Source organism: Euleptes europaea, chromosome 8 (genome assembly GCF_029931775.1).
Source record: "Euleptes europaea isolate rEulEur1 chromosome 8, rEulEur1.hap1, whole genome shotgun sequence".
Classification (NCBI taxonomy): domain Eukaryota; kingdom Metazoa; phylum Chordata; class Lepidosauria; order Squamata; family Sphaerodactylidae; genus Euleptes; species Euleptes europaea.
Window position 1 is genome coordinate 26,396,837 of NC_079319.1, and position 18,729 is coordinate 26,415,565.

Consider the following 18,729-nt stretch of genomic DNA (forward strand, 5'->3'; position numbering starts at 1 on the left):
GGGGCAACATGGGTTCCTCTAGATGATCTGGTATTACCCTACCCCCCAAAACACAACCATCCTAGAGTTAATTACCCCATCACAGTCACCACTGCAAAGTGGCCAGGCATTGATTCTGGAGGTATCATCTGAACAGTCAACAATGCCTGGAGACTGTCCCTTGATGTCATGCTTAGAAGAAAGCTTCTCATTGCCTTCCTCACCTACCGAGATGGAGAAAATTAGCTGAGCAATATGCGTGTGTGTGTTAAGTGCCGTCAAGTCGCTTCCGACTCATGGCGACCCTATGAATGAAAGTCCTCCAAAGTGTCCTGCCTTTGACAACCTTGCTCAGATCTTGCAAATTGAAGGCTGTGGCTTTCTTTATTGAGTCAATCATATGAGCAATATAATGAGCAGTAAAAGCCAGTCGTGGATGGCCCAGGCTAGCCTGATATTGTCAGATCTCAGAAGCTAAGTCAGGCCGGCTCTGGTTAGTACTTGGATGGGAGACCAAGTTCAGAGTTGCTCTGCAGAGGTAAGCAATAGCAAACCACCCCTGTTTGTCTCTTGCCTTGAAAACCCCATGAGGTCTTCATAAGTCAGCTGTGACCTGACAGCATTTTACACACAAAAGCCAGTCATCCAGCACTGTTAGTTTGCCATCAAGCAAAGGACAGGAAGTGATGACTGCCCGGAGAATGTCTCCAAAATTAAAAACAGTCAGAGTCCTTATTTGTAACACAGTGAGTGCCATGAGTAACTAGGCTCTGGGAACTTGGATTCAGGCCCTTCTCTATAGAAGATACCAATGAATACTACTACCTATCAGCAGGCGTAGAGCCCCAGAACCTCTAGAATATAACCAATGTATATCAATTTCTGAGAGACACCAGCTTATTAAAAAACACCTTTAGATTTTGTAGATCGAACTCAGTGGAATATTTTCAAGTTAGAAACCCCAAGGCAGAAAAGCAAAATACAAACAAACTATTTTAGAAGATATTTTATGTTGGTATTTCAGTCAGTCTTCATGATTTTCACCAATTAAATCTCAGAAAGGAATCTTGTGGTCCAACTAAGGAGATCATTCCTACAACACCAAAAACTTGCAGTGATTTAACTAATTGGGATCAGATGTTCCCCCACAAACAATGTAAAAACAACCAATGTCAGTCAATGTCTATAGAATTGTTAGCAGCTCTACTACAACATGTATATTGGGAGGACCGGGTGTAGCACAAGCTCCCAATATGTAGGTAGGCTTGCAGTACACGATTGTAACGTCTGAAAAAGACTGAAAAAAGAGCCCATAGTGTCTCTTCCATTGTTGAGGACACATTGTTGAAGACAAATGATACAACAACCTTGCTGGTCAGTTCCTAGATGGGGGGACCTTCTGGAACCCCCAGGTACACTGAATTGAATTCCATGATAGAAGAAAGGAAGAATATGAATACACTAATATAATATATAAGCAGAAAATGTATTGGGACATGGATTTCTGAAAGGGAGAGTTCATATTCCAAAGATTCCAATTCCAAATCTCCCCCCAGCAAGTCCTAGCAAATCTGTAGTACTGTTACAAAAGCTATAAACCTTCTGTTTTGAAGTCCAGACTAAGAAGAAGCCAGCCTGGTAGGGCAAGAAAAGGCACACAAAGCATGGGAATGTTATAACCTTGCATCGACATGAATAGATTAATGCGTTCACATGAAATGGAGTGGAGCAGAATACTGAGAGGGCATCCTCGCAGGAAAGAGAACAGTTCAAATGGATGGAGATCAGAAAACACTCAGCTACCAATTTTACCTCACTTTTATGAAGGGACCTAGAAACATTCTGATGAATAGAGTCAGAATTTCTAAGAATCAAGCTAAACTTTGAAACTCAGCCAGATCTGAGGCAATGTCAGAGTCAGGCTGCACCTGTTATAACAAAGTGTAGAAATGACCATCTCTCTGGGCTCTTGACTACTTGATAGATAAAGGTACTTGATGAATTGGAGCCTGTGAGAACTGGTGTGCTTAAAACCTGGAAGTCACGCCAAACTCTCCTCCTGCCAGAGTGGGAACAAACCGACATGAAAAAGAGGGTGTGAAAGAAACAGTTCCAAATATGGCCACAACCAAGAGAGACAAACTGAATGATTGAAACTGGTGTGAAAGAGCCTTAGACACTGTTGACGGGAATTACTGTTTTAGTGGGGGATTGATGCTGCATTGTCTAGAACAGGAGTCTCCAATGTGGTGCCCATGGGTGCCATGGTACCCACTGACACTTTTTCTGGTGATGCAAATTGTTTTTAGAAAGTGTGTGTGTGTGGGGGGGGGGGGAGCCAGGTGGGGCTTTTGCCCAGCAAGGTCTCTGATCGGCTCTGCAGACTTGGTAATATGTTGCTTTGGCAGCAGCTGCCACCACAGCACAAGGATCTTCACTGTGCAACTGAGGGTAAATTGTGGCAGCCATTTTGTGATTGGCTCCACCCTCCTGCAGAAGCCATTTTGTGGCAGCCAATTTGTGGCTGCACCCACCACACACACACAGTATATCAGAATTTCAAAGGTGCCCACAGGCTCAAAAAGGTTGAGGATCCCTGATCTACAAATTCCATCCCTACTGGCATTTCTGGGTCAGGTCCAGTAATTATGGGCTCACTCCAGAAACAATAGAAAGTGCCTGGTGTAGAGCGAGGGAGCTGTTTTTGCTTACCCCCCACCACTCAGAGGCCTTGAGGCATGCAAGTTTGAGTATGGAAGGGGGTCTTTTGTCCTGAGAAAATTCTCAGACACAAAAGGGAAGGGAATAAAAATACTTGTCTGCAGGAAGAACGCACTAGATTTCCCTTCAATATCTAAAGCACTCTGATCCAGTATTATCTATTCATTCATTTAAGCAATTTAAAGCTATATGCATGCTTGATGCTAGTACGGTTTCACTACCTTCCCTTCAGAGGATAGGAGTAAACTGCAGAAGCCGTTTTTGGCTCCCACAATCCAAACCACACAGTTTTGAGAGAACAGAATGAAACCATTTTCCCTTCAGCCAAACCTCAGTGAGGCGATACCTGGAGTTTCATCCATCCCTCCTTAAAGGATACCGCTGCTTGTTTGGGCGCCTGTCTGCTCCCCTCACTGTGCTCAATATACATTTAATAACACATATCGCAGAAGAAGATTGCTGATGCCAGGGTTGTGACACGTCTGTTTCAGCATGTCTCCAGCTCCGTGGAGTATTCCATTCCTTGTGTGTTCCATTCCTCCGTGGAATATTCCATTACCCCCACCCCACCCCCCAAAAGTCGTTCTTGAGACTTCTTGAGAAAAAGTTTCATCCCTACAAACAAAGCTGTAAACGGAAGAAAACGACTAAGATACAACAGAGCATTTATTTCTGCAAAAACATGTGTTGGACTCCTCTACAAATCTCTAATTAGAAATCAGGTTTTCTCTCTCTCTCTCTCTGTGGTTCAGCACGGCTCCACATCCAGGGGATTATTCACGTGAAGTCAACTCTTTCCACCAATCCAATAAAAAGCAACACAGTCTGAGCTGACAAGGCCACCTGTTGCTGATTGACAACCGTCTGTGTGTCCAGCAGAGTCTACTCAGCGCAGTTGGTTGCCAGGACAGACAGAAAAGATGCAGCAGGTGGCTAAGAGGAGGCGTTGAAGACCGAAAAATCTGTCCTGGCTAGGACATTGCCTCCCATCACTCGGTCCCTGTGCAGTGGCCACAACGACATGAGGCTCCTGTATTATCTATCTTAAATTAACAGAAGAGCAAAAAAATAAACTCACTTCTTATTGTATTAGAAGGGTGTTTTGATAATCTCCAATTTTACAAGAGCATTTAAGAATGACACTGAACTTTCTCCATCTAAGATTACAGATTGGGTACCTTTAAAACAAATTGATTCTTGGCATCCCTTTCATATCTCCCTTCATTTAACTGGAAAGCTAAAACTCTGCAGTGCCCAATTACAAGTGACAGCCAGCTTTGGCATACTCCATCTGCATTCATGTCCCTTATTTCTGAATTCAGTGTATGTATCTGAACATACAAAGCTGCCTTTCACCATTCCAGATCTTTCCACCATTCAGAACTGTCTAGTCTGAGTGGCCATAGCTTTCAGAAAGAGAGAATTTTTTCCAGGATCTGTACCTGAGATCCTTCAACTGGAGGATGCTAATGGTTGAATTTAGGATCTTCCATGTGCAAAGCATGAGCTCTATACCACTCTACCCAACTGCAAACTTTTGCTTGTCAATTTAATTAGCCCCTAAATCAAATGTTTTACATAACATTGAGAACTCTTTTAGGAGCATAAATGGTACACTGCCTTAAAAAGCATCCAGCCCACACTAATACTCTGTGCATGGATTTACTGCTTCCTGTTTTCAGAACCAGGATAAAAAATGCACTTGTTTCCCCAGATATTTTGTTGACTTTGTTGTTCAGTGACTGTTGTACCAGATGTGTCTTTCTGGCTTCCTCCCCCATGATACCTGGTTTTTAATTTTGCCCTAGCTTTTGAGGAAGAACCAACATGAGATAGACTCAAGCAAGCAAGCCACAGCCCTCAGCTTACAAGACCTGAGCAAGGCTGTTAACGATAGGACGTTTTGGAGGACACTGATTCATAGGGTCACCTTGAGTCGGAAGCGACTTGATGGCACTTAACACACATACACAAACTGGGCTTAAATCCTGTCTTGGTTATTGATGGAGTGGCTGATTTTTATGACATCATTTTAATAATATATTTTGCTACCTGTTTTTATTGGGATTTTGTTGCTTAATTCATTTTGTATTAATATTAACACTCAATATTAACACTTAATATTAACACTCAAGTGAGAGGCAGGAGGAGGTAAATTTCCATATTTATGAGTAAATTTGTATGGGGCTGGGTTTTGCAAGAGTTTGGTTCTTTTATAATGAATTAATTATATGTTTACTATTTACAAGCAGAGCAGAATAGATCTACAAATATGATGCCCCAGTTGTGCCTTAGCACTGGTTTTCCTTTTGAGCACAGTCTTTTTTCAGCTGCATAGCCCAATCGTGCACAGGAGCACAGTTTTCATAACTAAACATTTAGAATTGACATATTTTACCATACCATTTTCATCAGACTGACATCAGTTTCATTAGTGCCTCAAACCCGCAGAAGATGACTGGGGCTGAAAAGGTGAAGAATTTAGAGAGGCAAACTACAATCTGGAAGACTGAATTAAAATCCTCTGCTTTGCAATGGAGCTTGTTGGATGACCATGTAGCACTCACCGCCCATTCTGCCTACATAGGGTAAAATGGCGGAGGATAAAATGGTGGAGAAACAGCAATGTATGCCACCCCGAGCTTCTTGAATGAAGTTCAGGTTTAAAAATGCATCAGACAGAAAAATATATAAGCAAATCCAATATGCAAATCCATCTTTACTGTTTACATGGTGTGGAAGTTCTGGCATGAGCCTCAACTTCTAATGTCCATGGTTTTCATTCCTAAATTGCAGTAACCTTAACTTTTCTCTTAAACGAAAGGTTTTCTGGAGCTAGAATTCAGCAGCTTTGCTGTTTATCCATTATTAAGTAGCTTACCATCTTTAACTGTTCTTTGGGAACAGTATTTGGGACTCATCGTCCTCATCAAAGTGTACTTAGTTGGCTGCAGCCACGGTTTTGCACAGCATGACGTTCCTTCCAGCAGAGCTTTTGGTCTTTGTCATTAAGTAATCATGTACAATACAAAAGGCACAGTGGAAAAAAAAAACCTTCATTCAGGCTGAGAACCTACGACAGAAGCTTCAGCACTTGAATCATCAATCTAGCTATACATCCTTAAGTCCTTCCTCTTCAAATTCCTTTGATTTTTATGCTTCAGACAATCTCCTCTTGTCCTGCTATCTCTACCTTAAAATTGAACCACAGGGAACCTTTTACTAAGATTGAACAATAAGCAGGTAAGTTGGTTTGGCTGCATTTTCTTGCATCTCTTTCAATTCACCATGCCACGTCAGGCTCCCAGACCACAGCAGTCTCCATCAAGCTCTTTGGAAGCTCCTCTAAACCGTCTTGTTTCAGCTCCGCCCTGTGATGTTTCCTTGACCCATGGTTTCCATCAGAATCCATGGTCTCTAGAAGACCAAGACCAAGAAACACTGCTTGTGTTCTTAAAACATTTCTTTTTTTTTTTGTAAAAGATGCACATTATAATTAATGAGCAGGCCCACAGGTCAAGAGGGAAAGTGTGCCCTTTCCATGCATAATCTCAGGGGCAATTCTTCGTAATGAACCTTCAGTAGCAATGCTATAGATCTCTGTAGAGGAACATGGAGATCTGATGCCTGCCACGGCAGACAATACTAGAGAGAGTGGATCAAGGGCCTTGTGGAGCGCAAGGCAGTTTCACATAGGTTCTTGTAGGTTATCCGGGCTGTGTGACCATGGTCTTGGTATTTTCTTTCCTGACGTTTCGCCAGCAGCTGTGGCAGGCATCTTCAGAGTAGTAACACTGGTCCTTCAGTGTTACTCCTCTGAAGATGCCTGCCACAGCTGCTGGTGAAACATCAGGAAAGAAAATACCAAGACCACGGTCACACAACCCGGATAACCTACAAGAACCAATGAACTCTGACCGTGAAAGCCTTCGACAATAGTTTCACATAGGTTTGTTTCAGAGGACAGGGCTGTGGCAGTTTCAATAACATTGTGCAGTTTTCTCTTGGCCTCATAAATGTTAGCTTTCCTTACAAAAACAATGTTCCAGGCCTCTTGGTTGTCAAGAAATCAGGACCAAGAATCTGCAGCTAAGCCGCTTTAACAGGCAAAGCTACAGACGGTCTGTCTGAAAGAACCACGCTCATTCTCAGCTCTTTTACAATTCACTTGCATATCATAAATGTTAGATAGAGCTCATTTCTGAAATACCATGATTCAATTTTCATATGTTAAGGGGTGAAAATAAGCAACTGTTTCACTCCCTCAGAACTTTCCTCAGCTGTCACACAGAAATGGCTGGAGAACATGGAAGCCTCCTGAAAAGAGCCTCCTGTGGCAGCTAATTTTCCCTCACTGATGTAACATGGAATGTTGGAAGGGTTTCTGATGATGGCCTGGACTCCCCTATGTGGAACGTGGAAGGATGAGATTCAGAATATGATCTCCCTAAGCCATGCGTACCCATCAAATATTAAGGCAAGAAGAGCCCCTGAAAAGATGCTATGTATGTGCTAAGAACATTAAAAAAGCCATGCTGGATCAAACCAAGGCCCATCAAGTCCAGCAGACTGTTCACACAGTGGCCAATCAGGTGCCTCTAGGAAGCCCACAAACAAGACAACTGCACCAGCACCATCCTGCCTGTGTTTCACGGCACCTAATATATTCGGCATGCTCCTCTGATCCTGGAGAGAACAGGTATGCATCATGACTAGTATCCATTTTTACTAGTAGCCATGAATACTCCCCTCTTAAAGCCTTCCAAGTTGGCAGCCATCAATACATCCTGGGGCAGGGAGTTCCACAACTTAACTATGTGTTGCGTAAAGAAATATTTACTTTTATCAGCTTGGAATCTCTCACGCTCCAGCTTCAGCAGCTTCACCCACATTCTAGTATTATGAGAGAGGGAGAAAAGCTTCTCCCTGTCCACTCTCTCCAAACCATGCATAATTTTATAGACCTCTATCATGTCTCCCCTTAACCGCCTTCCTTCCAGGCTAAACAGCCCTAAGCGTTTTAACTGCTCCTCATAGGGCAGTTGCTCTAGTCCCCTGATCATTTTGGTTGCTCATGGAGCATGCTACACTGTGAACTGGAGGGGGAAAAAATTTGAATTGGGTATTCAGTCACAGCATTGATCTTTTCTTGAGCCTTTAGAGCTCATATTCCAACTCCTGACTTCTGTTTTTATTTTATGTTTTGTATTTGTTTTTTTCTATTCTGACTGATACAGGCCAAATACTGGGCTCAACAGTGAAACATGGGGAAACACAACTAATATACATACATTGTGTTCTTATTTGAGTTGTCACCAACACTTCCCCAACAGCTAAACCCATAGGGAATGCAGGTGTTCCAGAGGAGACATTTCAAAAGGCAACCATTACAAAGTTTTGATAGGTCTAGCAGAATTTCTCAGGTGAGAAGGGGCATGTACATCTAGATTTTTGGTAAATATATTATTGTGAGTTTATGGAAAGTTCCCAGTACCATGGTATATTGACGCAGACAGCTGTCAAATGTGTGTGTAATATCAGTAGTAATAACAACGACAGCAGCTCTTGAAAAACTTTCAATGCCACCCCAAGCAGAGTAACACCCTTCTAAGTCTATTGAAGTCAAGGCGGGTGTTGTAACTCTGCTGAGGATCACACACAGAGAGAAAGAAGCCAGCAATGCTGCATCTTCAGCATCCTACCTGAATATGAGACACATGTATTCCAAGCCCATCCAAACCAGAAACTCACTGAGATGACCTTGAACAAATCTGTCACTCGGATTCAGTTTCCCTGTGTCATACAGAAGCAGCAGAGACCTCCACTAGAGCTGAGAGAACAAACAAAATAATACTTCAAAGCAATAGAAGCATCCTCCTTCAGTAATTAAAAGTAGCATACAAACACATGAAACTTCCTTACACTGAGTCAGACCATTGGTCTATCAAGGTCAGTACTGTCTACTCTGACCAGCAGCTACTCTCCAGGGTCTCAGGTCAAAGTCTTTCACATCACCTACTTCCTAATGCTTTTTATCGTCAAATGCTAAAGACTGAAACTGGGACCTTTTGCATGTGTACCAGATGCTCTACCTCTGAGCCACAGCCTCTCCTTATTAATATTCCCGCTAATAACTAAACTGCAATTCATGGAAACTCACAATTCCCCTTTTAAGATCAGGTACAAGAGTCAATTTGAGAAAGTGACTGAGCCATAACTTGTGTTAAACAAAATGCTCCTACCCCACCGAAAGAACTGTGATGATACAAGCTATTCATGTAACCAGGAAACTCCCAAACAGCTACTGAGATTCCAGATGAAAATCAGTGTGAGATATCAGATCTGCAGGTAAACAAGCAACAGAAGGACGACAACAACAAAATAATATACGGCAAGAGATTCTGAATAGACCTCCCATTTCTTATTGAGAACATACATGCTGACAATCTGCAACACTCAGCAAAGGAAGAGGGGAAACATACATGCGCTAAGCAACAACCTTTTACCTATTTATAGAAAATGGAGCAATAGTCTTGATAAGAGATGCCTTCGCTCCCACTTTAGCAGCTTCCACGGCTCCTCGTCCCCTGTATTGTACTGTTTCGCCATAGCTGACATAACGCTGGTTGTAAACAACGATCTTGCCTTTCGCTTCTTGAGCTCTCTGGCGTAGCTCATCAAAGGAGGTCACCACTAAGACTTCCGCTGTAATGCCTGGAATAGAAAAATCATCACAGTTATGAATGGACGCAGGCCATAGATGTTACTTGGTGCCTGATTTTTTTACAAAAAACATCAAAGTGACAGTTGCACCCTGCCTTTCTGCCCAGTTAGTGACCTCAAGGTGGGCCCCCTGTCAATAATCAGCATTGAGGCCAATGTGTGTTGCACAAAGGGGGACCACTTGCACACAGCTCTTATCCATTTCACTGGGGCTTGTACTAGAGAATTTCCCAGTAGAACGTGGCTCTGTGGTTCTGTCTCCTACTCTGCTACCCATTAGAGCACCCACCCAGAGCCATCACCTGGAGGAGCTGCCTCACCTTCCTGATGGCATTGACACTTATGAATACAAAATATGCTGCAACATGCCTACTAGGCTTGCCAACTTCACACCGGGAAATTCCTAGAGATTGAGGGGTGGAGCCTGGGATGGGCAGGGACCTCAACAGGGTACAATGCCATACAGCCCACCTTCCAAAGCAGCCATTTTCGCCAGAGGAACTGAGCTCTGTAGTTTGGAGATGAGTTGTAATTCTGGGAAATCTCAAGGCTCCACCTGGAAGTTGGCAAGCTGAATGCCTACATATATTGTGTGTATTCATAGACTAGGAAGTGAAAGGCTACAAGAGGCCTGAGATTACATTTGGTCTGCCAAAACTCTTGTCCAGAAGAAGAAGAAGAGTTGGTTTTTATATGCCGACTTTCTCTACCACTTAAGGGAGACTCAAACCGGCTTACAATCTCCTTCCCTTCCCCTCCCCACAACAGAAGAGTTCTTGCCTCTTGACTGACTAATTGGCAGCACACTGAACTCTGCTTTCTGGGGATGAGGGCGATAATAATTAATAATCAATAATTAAAAGGTTAGGTTATGTGGCTTAATGTGCATGGCTACAATGATTTGCACGTTAAATATACATGCTCTCCAAATATTGCCATTATACCATGCTTTCTGGCCTTGCTGCTGAACAACATGAACAATTATTACAAAGGGCACAAGCCTCCAGAAAACCGTCTTGCCTGAGAACCATTGAAATAAATCCAGCATCTTTCTTAGAGCGCCATTTTTAGCCATGATGTGAAAATCATTTCTTTAAAAAAAAAAACAGAAGGCTGACTGCAGAAACAACCATCAGGTTTATGGTCTCTCTTTAAAAAAAAAATCTCCCACTTCTGAATTTCCAGTACACGCAAACTGTTCAGTCAAGGCAAGTAAAACCTCTCAAAGCATTTCCTCTCTGCTTACCCGTTGGCTGGGAGAACGAATAAACGTTTATAGGTAACGGCGGTAACCATTATTTTAAACTCCTTCTGCCATCATCACACATAAATTTTCACCAAACATTTCATTTGGGAACCACATTTCATGGCTTTTACAGAATCCTTCACAAGATGACCACAACACTTAAGATCCAATCTTGCGGATTCGTTACAGAGATAAGTGGAAACTGTTCAACAATGAGAGCTAGACTTTGCCGCTAAATATAGAAGTCATAACGGATGCCTGGAATTCCACCGCTATGCATTTCACCTAGAAGCCACAAAACACGTCAGTAAAAGTGAAAAGCGTTTTTTTTCCATAGGCTCTGGAAAGAATGAAAAAGAATCAGAGTCTGTCTGAAATTCTTTAATATAATCCCTAATGCAATCTTATCTGGGTGCATTTAATCCACAAACCACAAGTTTTTAGTGTTCTATACGTGACACCACCATGCATAGCAAACTGATGTTCTTGGCTCTGAACGCCCTGCATAAATGACTCCAACCATGACCCTGTACGAGAGCCAGTGTGGTGTAGTGGTTAAGAGCGGTGGTTAGGAATGGTGGACTCTAATCTGGTGAACTGGGTTTGATTCCCCACTCCTCCACATAAAGCCTGCTGTGTGACCTTGGGCCAGTCACAACTCTCTTTGAACTCTCTCAGCCCCACCTACCTCACAAGGTGTCTGTTGTGGGGAGAGGAATGGAAAGCAATTGTAAACTGGTTTGAGATTCCTTAAATATAGAGAAAACTGGGGTATAAAAACCAACTCTTCTTCTTCTTCTGCACACGCATATACGCTTACTTTGTACCAGTGTAATTCAAAATCATATATATGCACAGAAGTGAGGAGCTGGTACAGCAGAGTAACTAACAGTACCTTCCTAAGACCACTTTCCTGGGAGTAAGTTCTACCTTTCTAAACTCATTTACTTCAATGGACCTAGAAAGGTATAACTTTTTAGGATTGCACTGTTAACAGGCCAAACCACAATCTGAATGTTTCCAGTTCAGATCCCATCTCTGCCAAGAATTCACTAAATACCTTTAGGCAAAACACTACATTTGTCTCAGCACCGCCTTCCCTCCATATCTGCAATAATACTGATGACATACCTTGCAGGGTTGTTGCAAGGATGAGAACAATAAAATGTCCGGAATGTGCTTTGAACATTTGAAAGCACTATATATTATTAACGTAATCATCAGGATTATGGCAGGTTTTGATAGACTGCTCTTGAGTAGCTTTGTTCATTGTTAGTAGGGAGGCCTCTAGAGAACATTATGGGTGGAGGTTTATCATCTCCTTGGTATTTCTCACTCCAGAATCCCACTCTTTTCTGCTGGGTATGATGCAAGGCCAGGGGGTGAGCTTATAAATAACAAGGCATCAAGAAGTTCAGTGCTTCTGTTATTCTTACGTTGTCCAGTTCCCTTTCTCTCATTTTCTCCAATCCTAATCTTGCACCATGATGGGGCACTGCATACAGGTGAGCTCAATGAAACCCAATCCAGACCAGTTGGAAATACTAATGGATTGGCCGGTACCATGAATTTGGTCAGATGGGAACTATAAGGAAAAAAATCCCATCACTGCGGATCTTCAGATGTCTCTGGACTGCAAGTTTGGGGAGGGGCAGTGGCTCAAAGGCAGAGCATGCTTGGCATGCAGAAGGTCCCAGGTTCAATCCCCGGCACCTTGAAAGACCTCTGCCTGAGACTCTGGAGAGCTACTGCCAGTCTGGATAGACTATACTGACTTTGATGGACTAATGGCCAGATTCAGTACAAGGCATAGGGTTGCCAACCTCCAGGTGGAAGCTGGAGATCTCCTGGGATTACAACTGATCTCCAGGTGATAGAGATCAGTTCACCTGGGGAAAATGGCTCCCTTGGAAGATGGATTTTATGGCATTATATTTCATTGAAGTCCTTCCCCTCCCCAAACCCCACCCTCCTCAGGTTCCACCTCCAAAATCTCCAGGTATTTCCCAAGCCAGAGCTGGAAACCCTATGCTTCATGTGTTCATCCTTTCTAGACTAAGTGCAATCCTAAATGGAGCTGCATCCTTCTAAAACCATTGAAATCGATCAGATGTGGACACACTGTTCTATAAATCACGCAAGCTGGCTTCCTTTTAACGATTTTTTAGATATACTAAAGGTATTGTTTGGAATGTTGCAAGAGAAGCTGGGGAAAGACTGGGGCTTCTTATTCCAGAAATAAAATAAGAAAGGTGAGGAAATTCTAATTGGCTGACTGTCCTGGCTTCCAACTTTTTTTCAAAAGTGCCAAACATGCCACATTTGTGCGCCAAGTGCAAACATCTACCGCTGTTATTGTTGGCATGTAAGTGGCTGAACTGCGAGGCTCCAGCTGCTCCTAATGACGAAGAGTTTCAACCATATAGCTAAGAAATGTCCCAGTGACAGGATCATCCTAAAGGCTGGAGGGATGCCAGTGGAAATGAAGCCAGGTATCTGCAAAAATTTCGTTTTCCGCCAGAAAAAAATTAAGGTCTCTGCAGGCTGGCTCTGCAATCTGCATGACATATTAGCTTTGGTAACAGATGAGCAGGATTGGCAGCAGGTAATTCATCCCAACGTGCCATTTATACACTGCATCAAGTGATAAAACATAATAACATGTGCTCATGATTGCTCATCAAGGGGAGAAAGAACAGTAGCTCTTCTTGACAGTTCCTTGCTGCAGTAATGAAAGGCACCCCCCCCCCCAGGAGGTCTCAAGATGCTTGCTCCTTTTCAGGGCCTGTGCCTAACAATTCTGCTAAGGTTGATTCAAAATGTAATTCTCACTCAGTTTTCTAAGTATAGAAAGCCGGCATTATAAACAGGGAAACACAGACCACATATAAATGGCACAGAGGGACAAGGGCTTCTAATGACGATCAATCAGAATTAACCTTTTCATCTTACCCAGTTTCAGTCTTTGACCACAGAAGACAACTATAGTCTTCTGATGCTTAATGTAAGAAAGCCTGTCTGAGATCATAGGCAAAAAGAGGTACCTGAAGGGGCCTCTTTTCTCGTTCAGACCTGCCCTGATCTTCATCAGAGTGCCCCCCTCCCTGTTGTGAGTGCCTTAGGAGGTGAAGTGAGTCAAGAATCACAGATAGGGCTTTTTAATGGGGGTGCCTGGAATGTCCTCCCCGCCACTGGCTCACCTGGAACAAAGTCTGTTGAGCTTTAGGCCACAGATGAAAACACCCCCATAGGCATTTTGCTAGCTGAGTTGTTTTCTTTCTTTCTGTGTAATTGGTTTTCTCTAGGCTTCCTCCCCACTCCTCTTCGAATAATTGTACTTTTTGTATGGAGACTGTTTCATAGCAGTTCTTAATAACTCTCTCCTGTCTTTTCAGTTTTTATTTGCAAAATTATTTTATTGCAAATTATTTTTGTTGGATGCTGTCTTCTGTGCAATTTGAAAAAAGGCAGGGTATAAATAATTCTGTCAAACAAACTTCTTCAGAGCCTGCTCAGTGTAGTACCCACCTTATGAGGAAAGGACCTTGTTTGTGGTGGCATCTTAACTTTGGAACACCAAGCAAATAGCCATCATGAGGCTGTTCCAAAGTTAAGATGCCACCACAAACAAGGTCCTTTCCTTATAAGGTGGGTACTACACTAAGTACTGCTACTCCTGACCTTTCGATAACTTTTAAATGAGCAGGCTCTGATCATCAGTCTTTTTCTAAGATTTTGGTTGATTCCCATCCCAAATGGTTCTTATCACCTGGTACTGCTTCTACTGACCTTTCGATGACTTTTAAATGATTTAAGGCTGTTCAATTTTACTTTTACTTCTTTAATTATTATTGTTTATTATTCATCCCAATTGGTTATTATCGTCAACACTGATTATATGTTATTATTTTTATGACTTTTTTGAGTTTGCGAGGAGGGACCTGGCAACCCTACCCCTGAAGGAAAGGGCAACTTTGGAGGGTGAACTCTATGGCATCACAACAGGGTTTCCAGGCATCCCAGACAACAAGCAGGGGGTGAGGAGCTTACTGGGAACAAAGGAAGGCATAGGCCAGTGTCGCCAGCAACCTGGCAACATCTCTTCTGGCATGCACTAGAAGTGACATCATCACATTGCTAGCGATGGGGGACACCCTGGTATTTGGGCAAAAACTCTGGTAGAAGTAATTTTTACCACAGAGTTTTGGCGCAAATACCAAAGCACCCCTGGGTCACTGGCAATGTGGCATTGCCACATTGCTGGCAACAGAGGCCTAGGCCTTCTTTTGCTAGCAGTAAGTTCCCCGCCTGCCAGCTGATTGGTATGGGGGGGGGTTGCCTGGAGCATGGTTCCCATGCCCCTAGCAGGGGCCAGGAAACCCTACACCACATTCCCAATGAGCTCTCTCCCCCTCCCACCAATCTCCAGAAATTTCTCAAGATAGAGTCGGAAACCTTCACATTCCAGAACCGCAATAGAGAAATAAATTGTTTAACCTCTTCGTGAAGGAGATTCTGTAGTTTAGGAGTTTTATCCGTTAAGGTCCTGCTTCAAGCCATCCATTTGTAAAGACAAGATTTTGCACAGTGCTGGTCAGATAGACCTCAACTGGTAGGGTTGCCAGGTCCGAACTAGGAAATACCTGGAGATTTTTGGGGAGGAGCTAGGGCTGTTGATTCGGTTCGGCCCGAAATGAAAATCAGCCGAATTTCCCCTGATTCGGTGGTTTTTAGTTCGGGAGGAACCGAACTCAAAACTGGCGGGCAACCGGGGGGGCCGAATTCAGCGAGTTCGGGAGTTCGCGAATAAATTTGGCAAATTCAGGGCCTTCAGTAAGCAGCATAACCGTCAGTAAGCAGCATTCTCCTCCCCCCGGCCAATCGGTGGCCAAGCTGGGTCTTCTTCTGGCCAATCAGTCAGGATTGAGTACTGGAGGAATCAGCTGATGTGCGGCCCGGCCAGGGAGAGAGAGAGAGAGAGCGAAATCCTCGTGTGTGTGTGTGGGGGGGGTGCTTGTGCACATTCGCTCCTTTCTGTGGCTGCAGGGGGCGTATTTTTTTGGGTACAGACACAAAACTTTCACTGGAGCTTCAGATGAAGCTTCTTAAGATACCCCCCAAGTTTTGTAAACATTGGGTCAGGGGGTCCCGAGATATGGGCTCCCCCCTTTTTCTTTCCATGGCTGCAGGGGGTGCATTTTTGGGGGTAGAGACCCCAAACTTTGAGCGGAGTTTCAGACCAGTGTTCTTAAGATACCCCCCAAGTTTTGTAAACATTGGGTCAGGGGGTCTCGAGATATGGGCTCTCCCCCTTTTTCCAATTATGTGGCTGCAGGGGGCGCTTTTTTGGGGATATAGCCACCAAACCTTTAGCATAGCTTCAGACAAGTATTCTTAAGATACTACCCAAGTTTTGTAAAGATGGGTTCAGTGGGGGCAGAAATATCGCCTCCCCCCTTTTCTCTTTCCATGGCTGCAGGGGGCGCATTTTTGGCGGTGCAGATCCCAAACTTTGAGCGGAGTTTCAGACCAGTGTTCTTAAGATACCCCCCAAGTTTTGTGAACATTGGGTCAGGGGGTCCCGAGATATGGGCTTTCCCCTTTCCCCTTTCCCCTTTCCCCTATTGGGATGAATGGATCAGCCGATCCTGTGCATTTTCTCCAGAGCAAAACGTCCCGTGCCTAATTGGAATCATCTTGGATTACAAGTCCTCTTCAGCCCCTCTTGATGGAACAGAAGACAGCCACAGTAAGACCCCTTTGGGGGCTTTAATCTATAATTTTTCTCCTGCGTATGTGTGTGTGTGTGTGGGGAAAGCAGAGTCTCTGTGTGTGTGGGGGGAGGGAGCAGTTTCTGTGGGTGGGTGGGAAGCCAAAGGGGGCTTTCGTCGGTTCTGCCTGGGGTGTGTGTTCCCCCTCGAGTCTCTCGCTTCCTGGTTTGAGGGGGGAGGTTTCAGTTGTGTGTTGTAAAGGTGTTGTTTAACAAGGTTGTGTTGTTTTGCAGTTGTTTTGCAGTTGCTTTGCAAATTTCTCAGCTGTTGTCGGGGCTGGGAGCTTTGTGCGTGGGCGGCAAGCTCTGCTGAGAGATGCACATTAAGGGTGGGGAGGACCCCTTTCAGGGCCCATATCTCAGCCCCCCCTGACCCAATCTTTACAAAACTTGGGGAGTCTTTCAATAAACGTCCTTTGAAGCTCTGCCGAATGTTTGGGACCTCTAACCCCAAAAATGCCCCTCCAGAGCCGCGGAAAGGTGCGATTGTGTTTTTAATGGCTTTATTCGGCCAAATTTTTTTCCGAACTTTGAATTCCCGCCGAATTGAACGGATCCGAAGTGGGGGAGTTCGGACTTCGGCCGAATCCGAACTATACCGAATTTTTTAAAATTCAACAGCCCTAGGAGGAGCCTCAGGAGAGCGGGTTTAGAGAGGGGAGGGACTTCAATGCCATAGAGCCCAATTGCCAAAGCAGCCATTTTCTCCAGGTGAACTAATCTCTATCGGCTGGAGATCAGTTGTAACAGTGGGAGATCTCCAGCCACCAGGAGATTGGCAACCCTATCAACTGGTGAGAGGTCTCACAGATATAATACTGGGGTCTGTGCTATGTAGCAATTTAAAAATTAGAAAGAGGTAGATAAAGAAGAAGAGTTGGTTTTTATATGCCGACTTTCTCTACCACTTAAGGGAGACTCAAACCGGCTTACAATCACCTTCCCTTCCCCTCCTCACAACAGATACCTTGTGAGGTAGGTGGGGCTGAGAGAGCTCGAACAGAGCTGTAATTTGCCCAAGGTCACCCAGCTGGCTTTGTGTATAGGAACAGGGAAACCAACCCAGTTCACCAGATTAGCCTCCGCCGCTCATGTGGAGGAGTGGGGAATCAAACCCGGTTCTCCAGATCAGAGTCCACCGCTCCAAACCACTGCTCTTAACCACTACACTAAAGAAGCAGAACCAAAATGGACTGATCACTCTTTGATAAGGAACACCCAATTTTATCCTAGATCAAACAAATGAACAACATAGGTCTTCTTAAGGAAGCTTGGTTACCTTCAGGAGGAGTTGCAATGCTGCCACCAAGCCCTAAAATGGCAATGCTATGATTGCGAGGTTCCACCATCATTGCTGCCTCTTTCCCCCTTTCCCAGTGGGGGATTTTCACTGGTTCCAAGTGGACATTTTCCAGGCCATCCATACTCAAGGCTTTATACATGTACTTGATAGCCAAGTCTAGGTTTTTTGAGCCACTTAATCTTGGTCCAATAGTGTCCACAAAAAGCGCAAGCCTTTCATAGGATCTATTCTGGGCCTTGCCGTAAACAGCGAGGTCGATAATTTTCTTGGCAATGTCTGAATAACCAGCTATTTCCCTCTTCAAGTCTTCAAACGTTCTTTGGTAGCCGTCATCGTCTCCACTTAATGGGTTCCCTTTGCTCTGAGGCAATAGGAGCACGAAGGCTAATAAAAACAGAAGCTCCATTTTCTTTTCCTTCACTGTATTTTCACTCGTCAAGCTGTAGGAGGGAAAAGACAACATTAAATCATTCAGCAATACTCCAGTTTTGAAGTGTGGAGCGTGGCAGTCTGTTAAAGAGGAAAACCAATCCAATCAAGTGTTGTCGGGTGAAAGTGAAGCGGCAGAAAAGTCGAGCCAATTTGTGGTGGTCATTACTAAAGCCAAATGAGAAAGACAAGAGCCTAGCACACATTTTATTGCTGTTTAAAGGAACGCCATTGGAATGCAACCATTCCCAAAGGAAAGGTACTCTTTGACTAAATTCCACTTACAGACATCAATAGAAACATGGCTTTTACTGCACTAGGACAAAGGTTAGTCTCAGGTCTGGTTCATGCTGAGGTCATAAAACTGTGCCTGGGATGCAGGTGGGAGCTCACATGACTTTAAGGCCACAACCTTTCTTCCTGGAATGTACTTTTCTGTGTAGAAGAGACCTTTAAAAACTAGTCCTCAGTTACCAAAAGCAAAGAAACTGTCAAATTGTTAAGAGAACACTGCCCATACATAACAGGCCATTTCAAAAAGTGCTTAACTGCTTCTAG

At 43.9% G+C, this 18,729-nt stretch overlaps 1 protein-coding gene across 1 annotated transcript in view; it reads right to left on the minus strand.

The window, feature by feature from the left end:
* The window catches only part of CPQ (carboxypeptidase Q), a 167,270-nt gene extending 149,095 nt beyond the window's left edge, over positions 1-18,175 (minus strand). Inside the window, exons 1-2 of the mRNA XM_056854402.1 lie at positions 17,719-18,175; positions 9,207-9,414 (exon numbers count right to left, since the gene is read on the minus strand). Coding sequence (XP_056710380.1) covers positions 9,207-9,414; positions 17,719-18,148 — 638 coding nt within the window. The 5' untranslated portion in view covers positions 18,149-18,175. The remainder of the gene's footprint in view (positions 1-9,206; positions 9,415-17,718) is intronic.
* Positions 18,176-18,729: the final 554 nt, after the last annotated feature.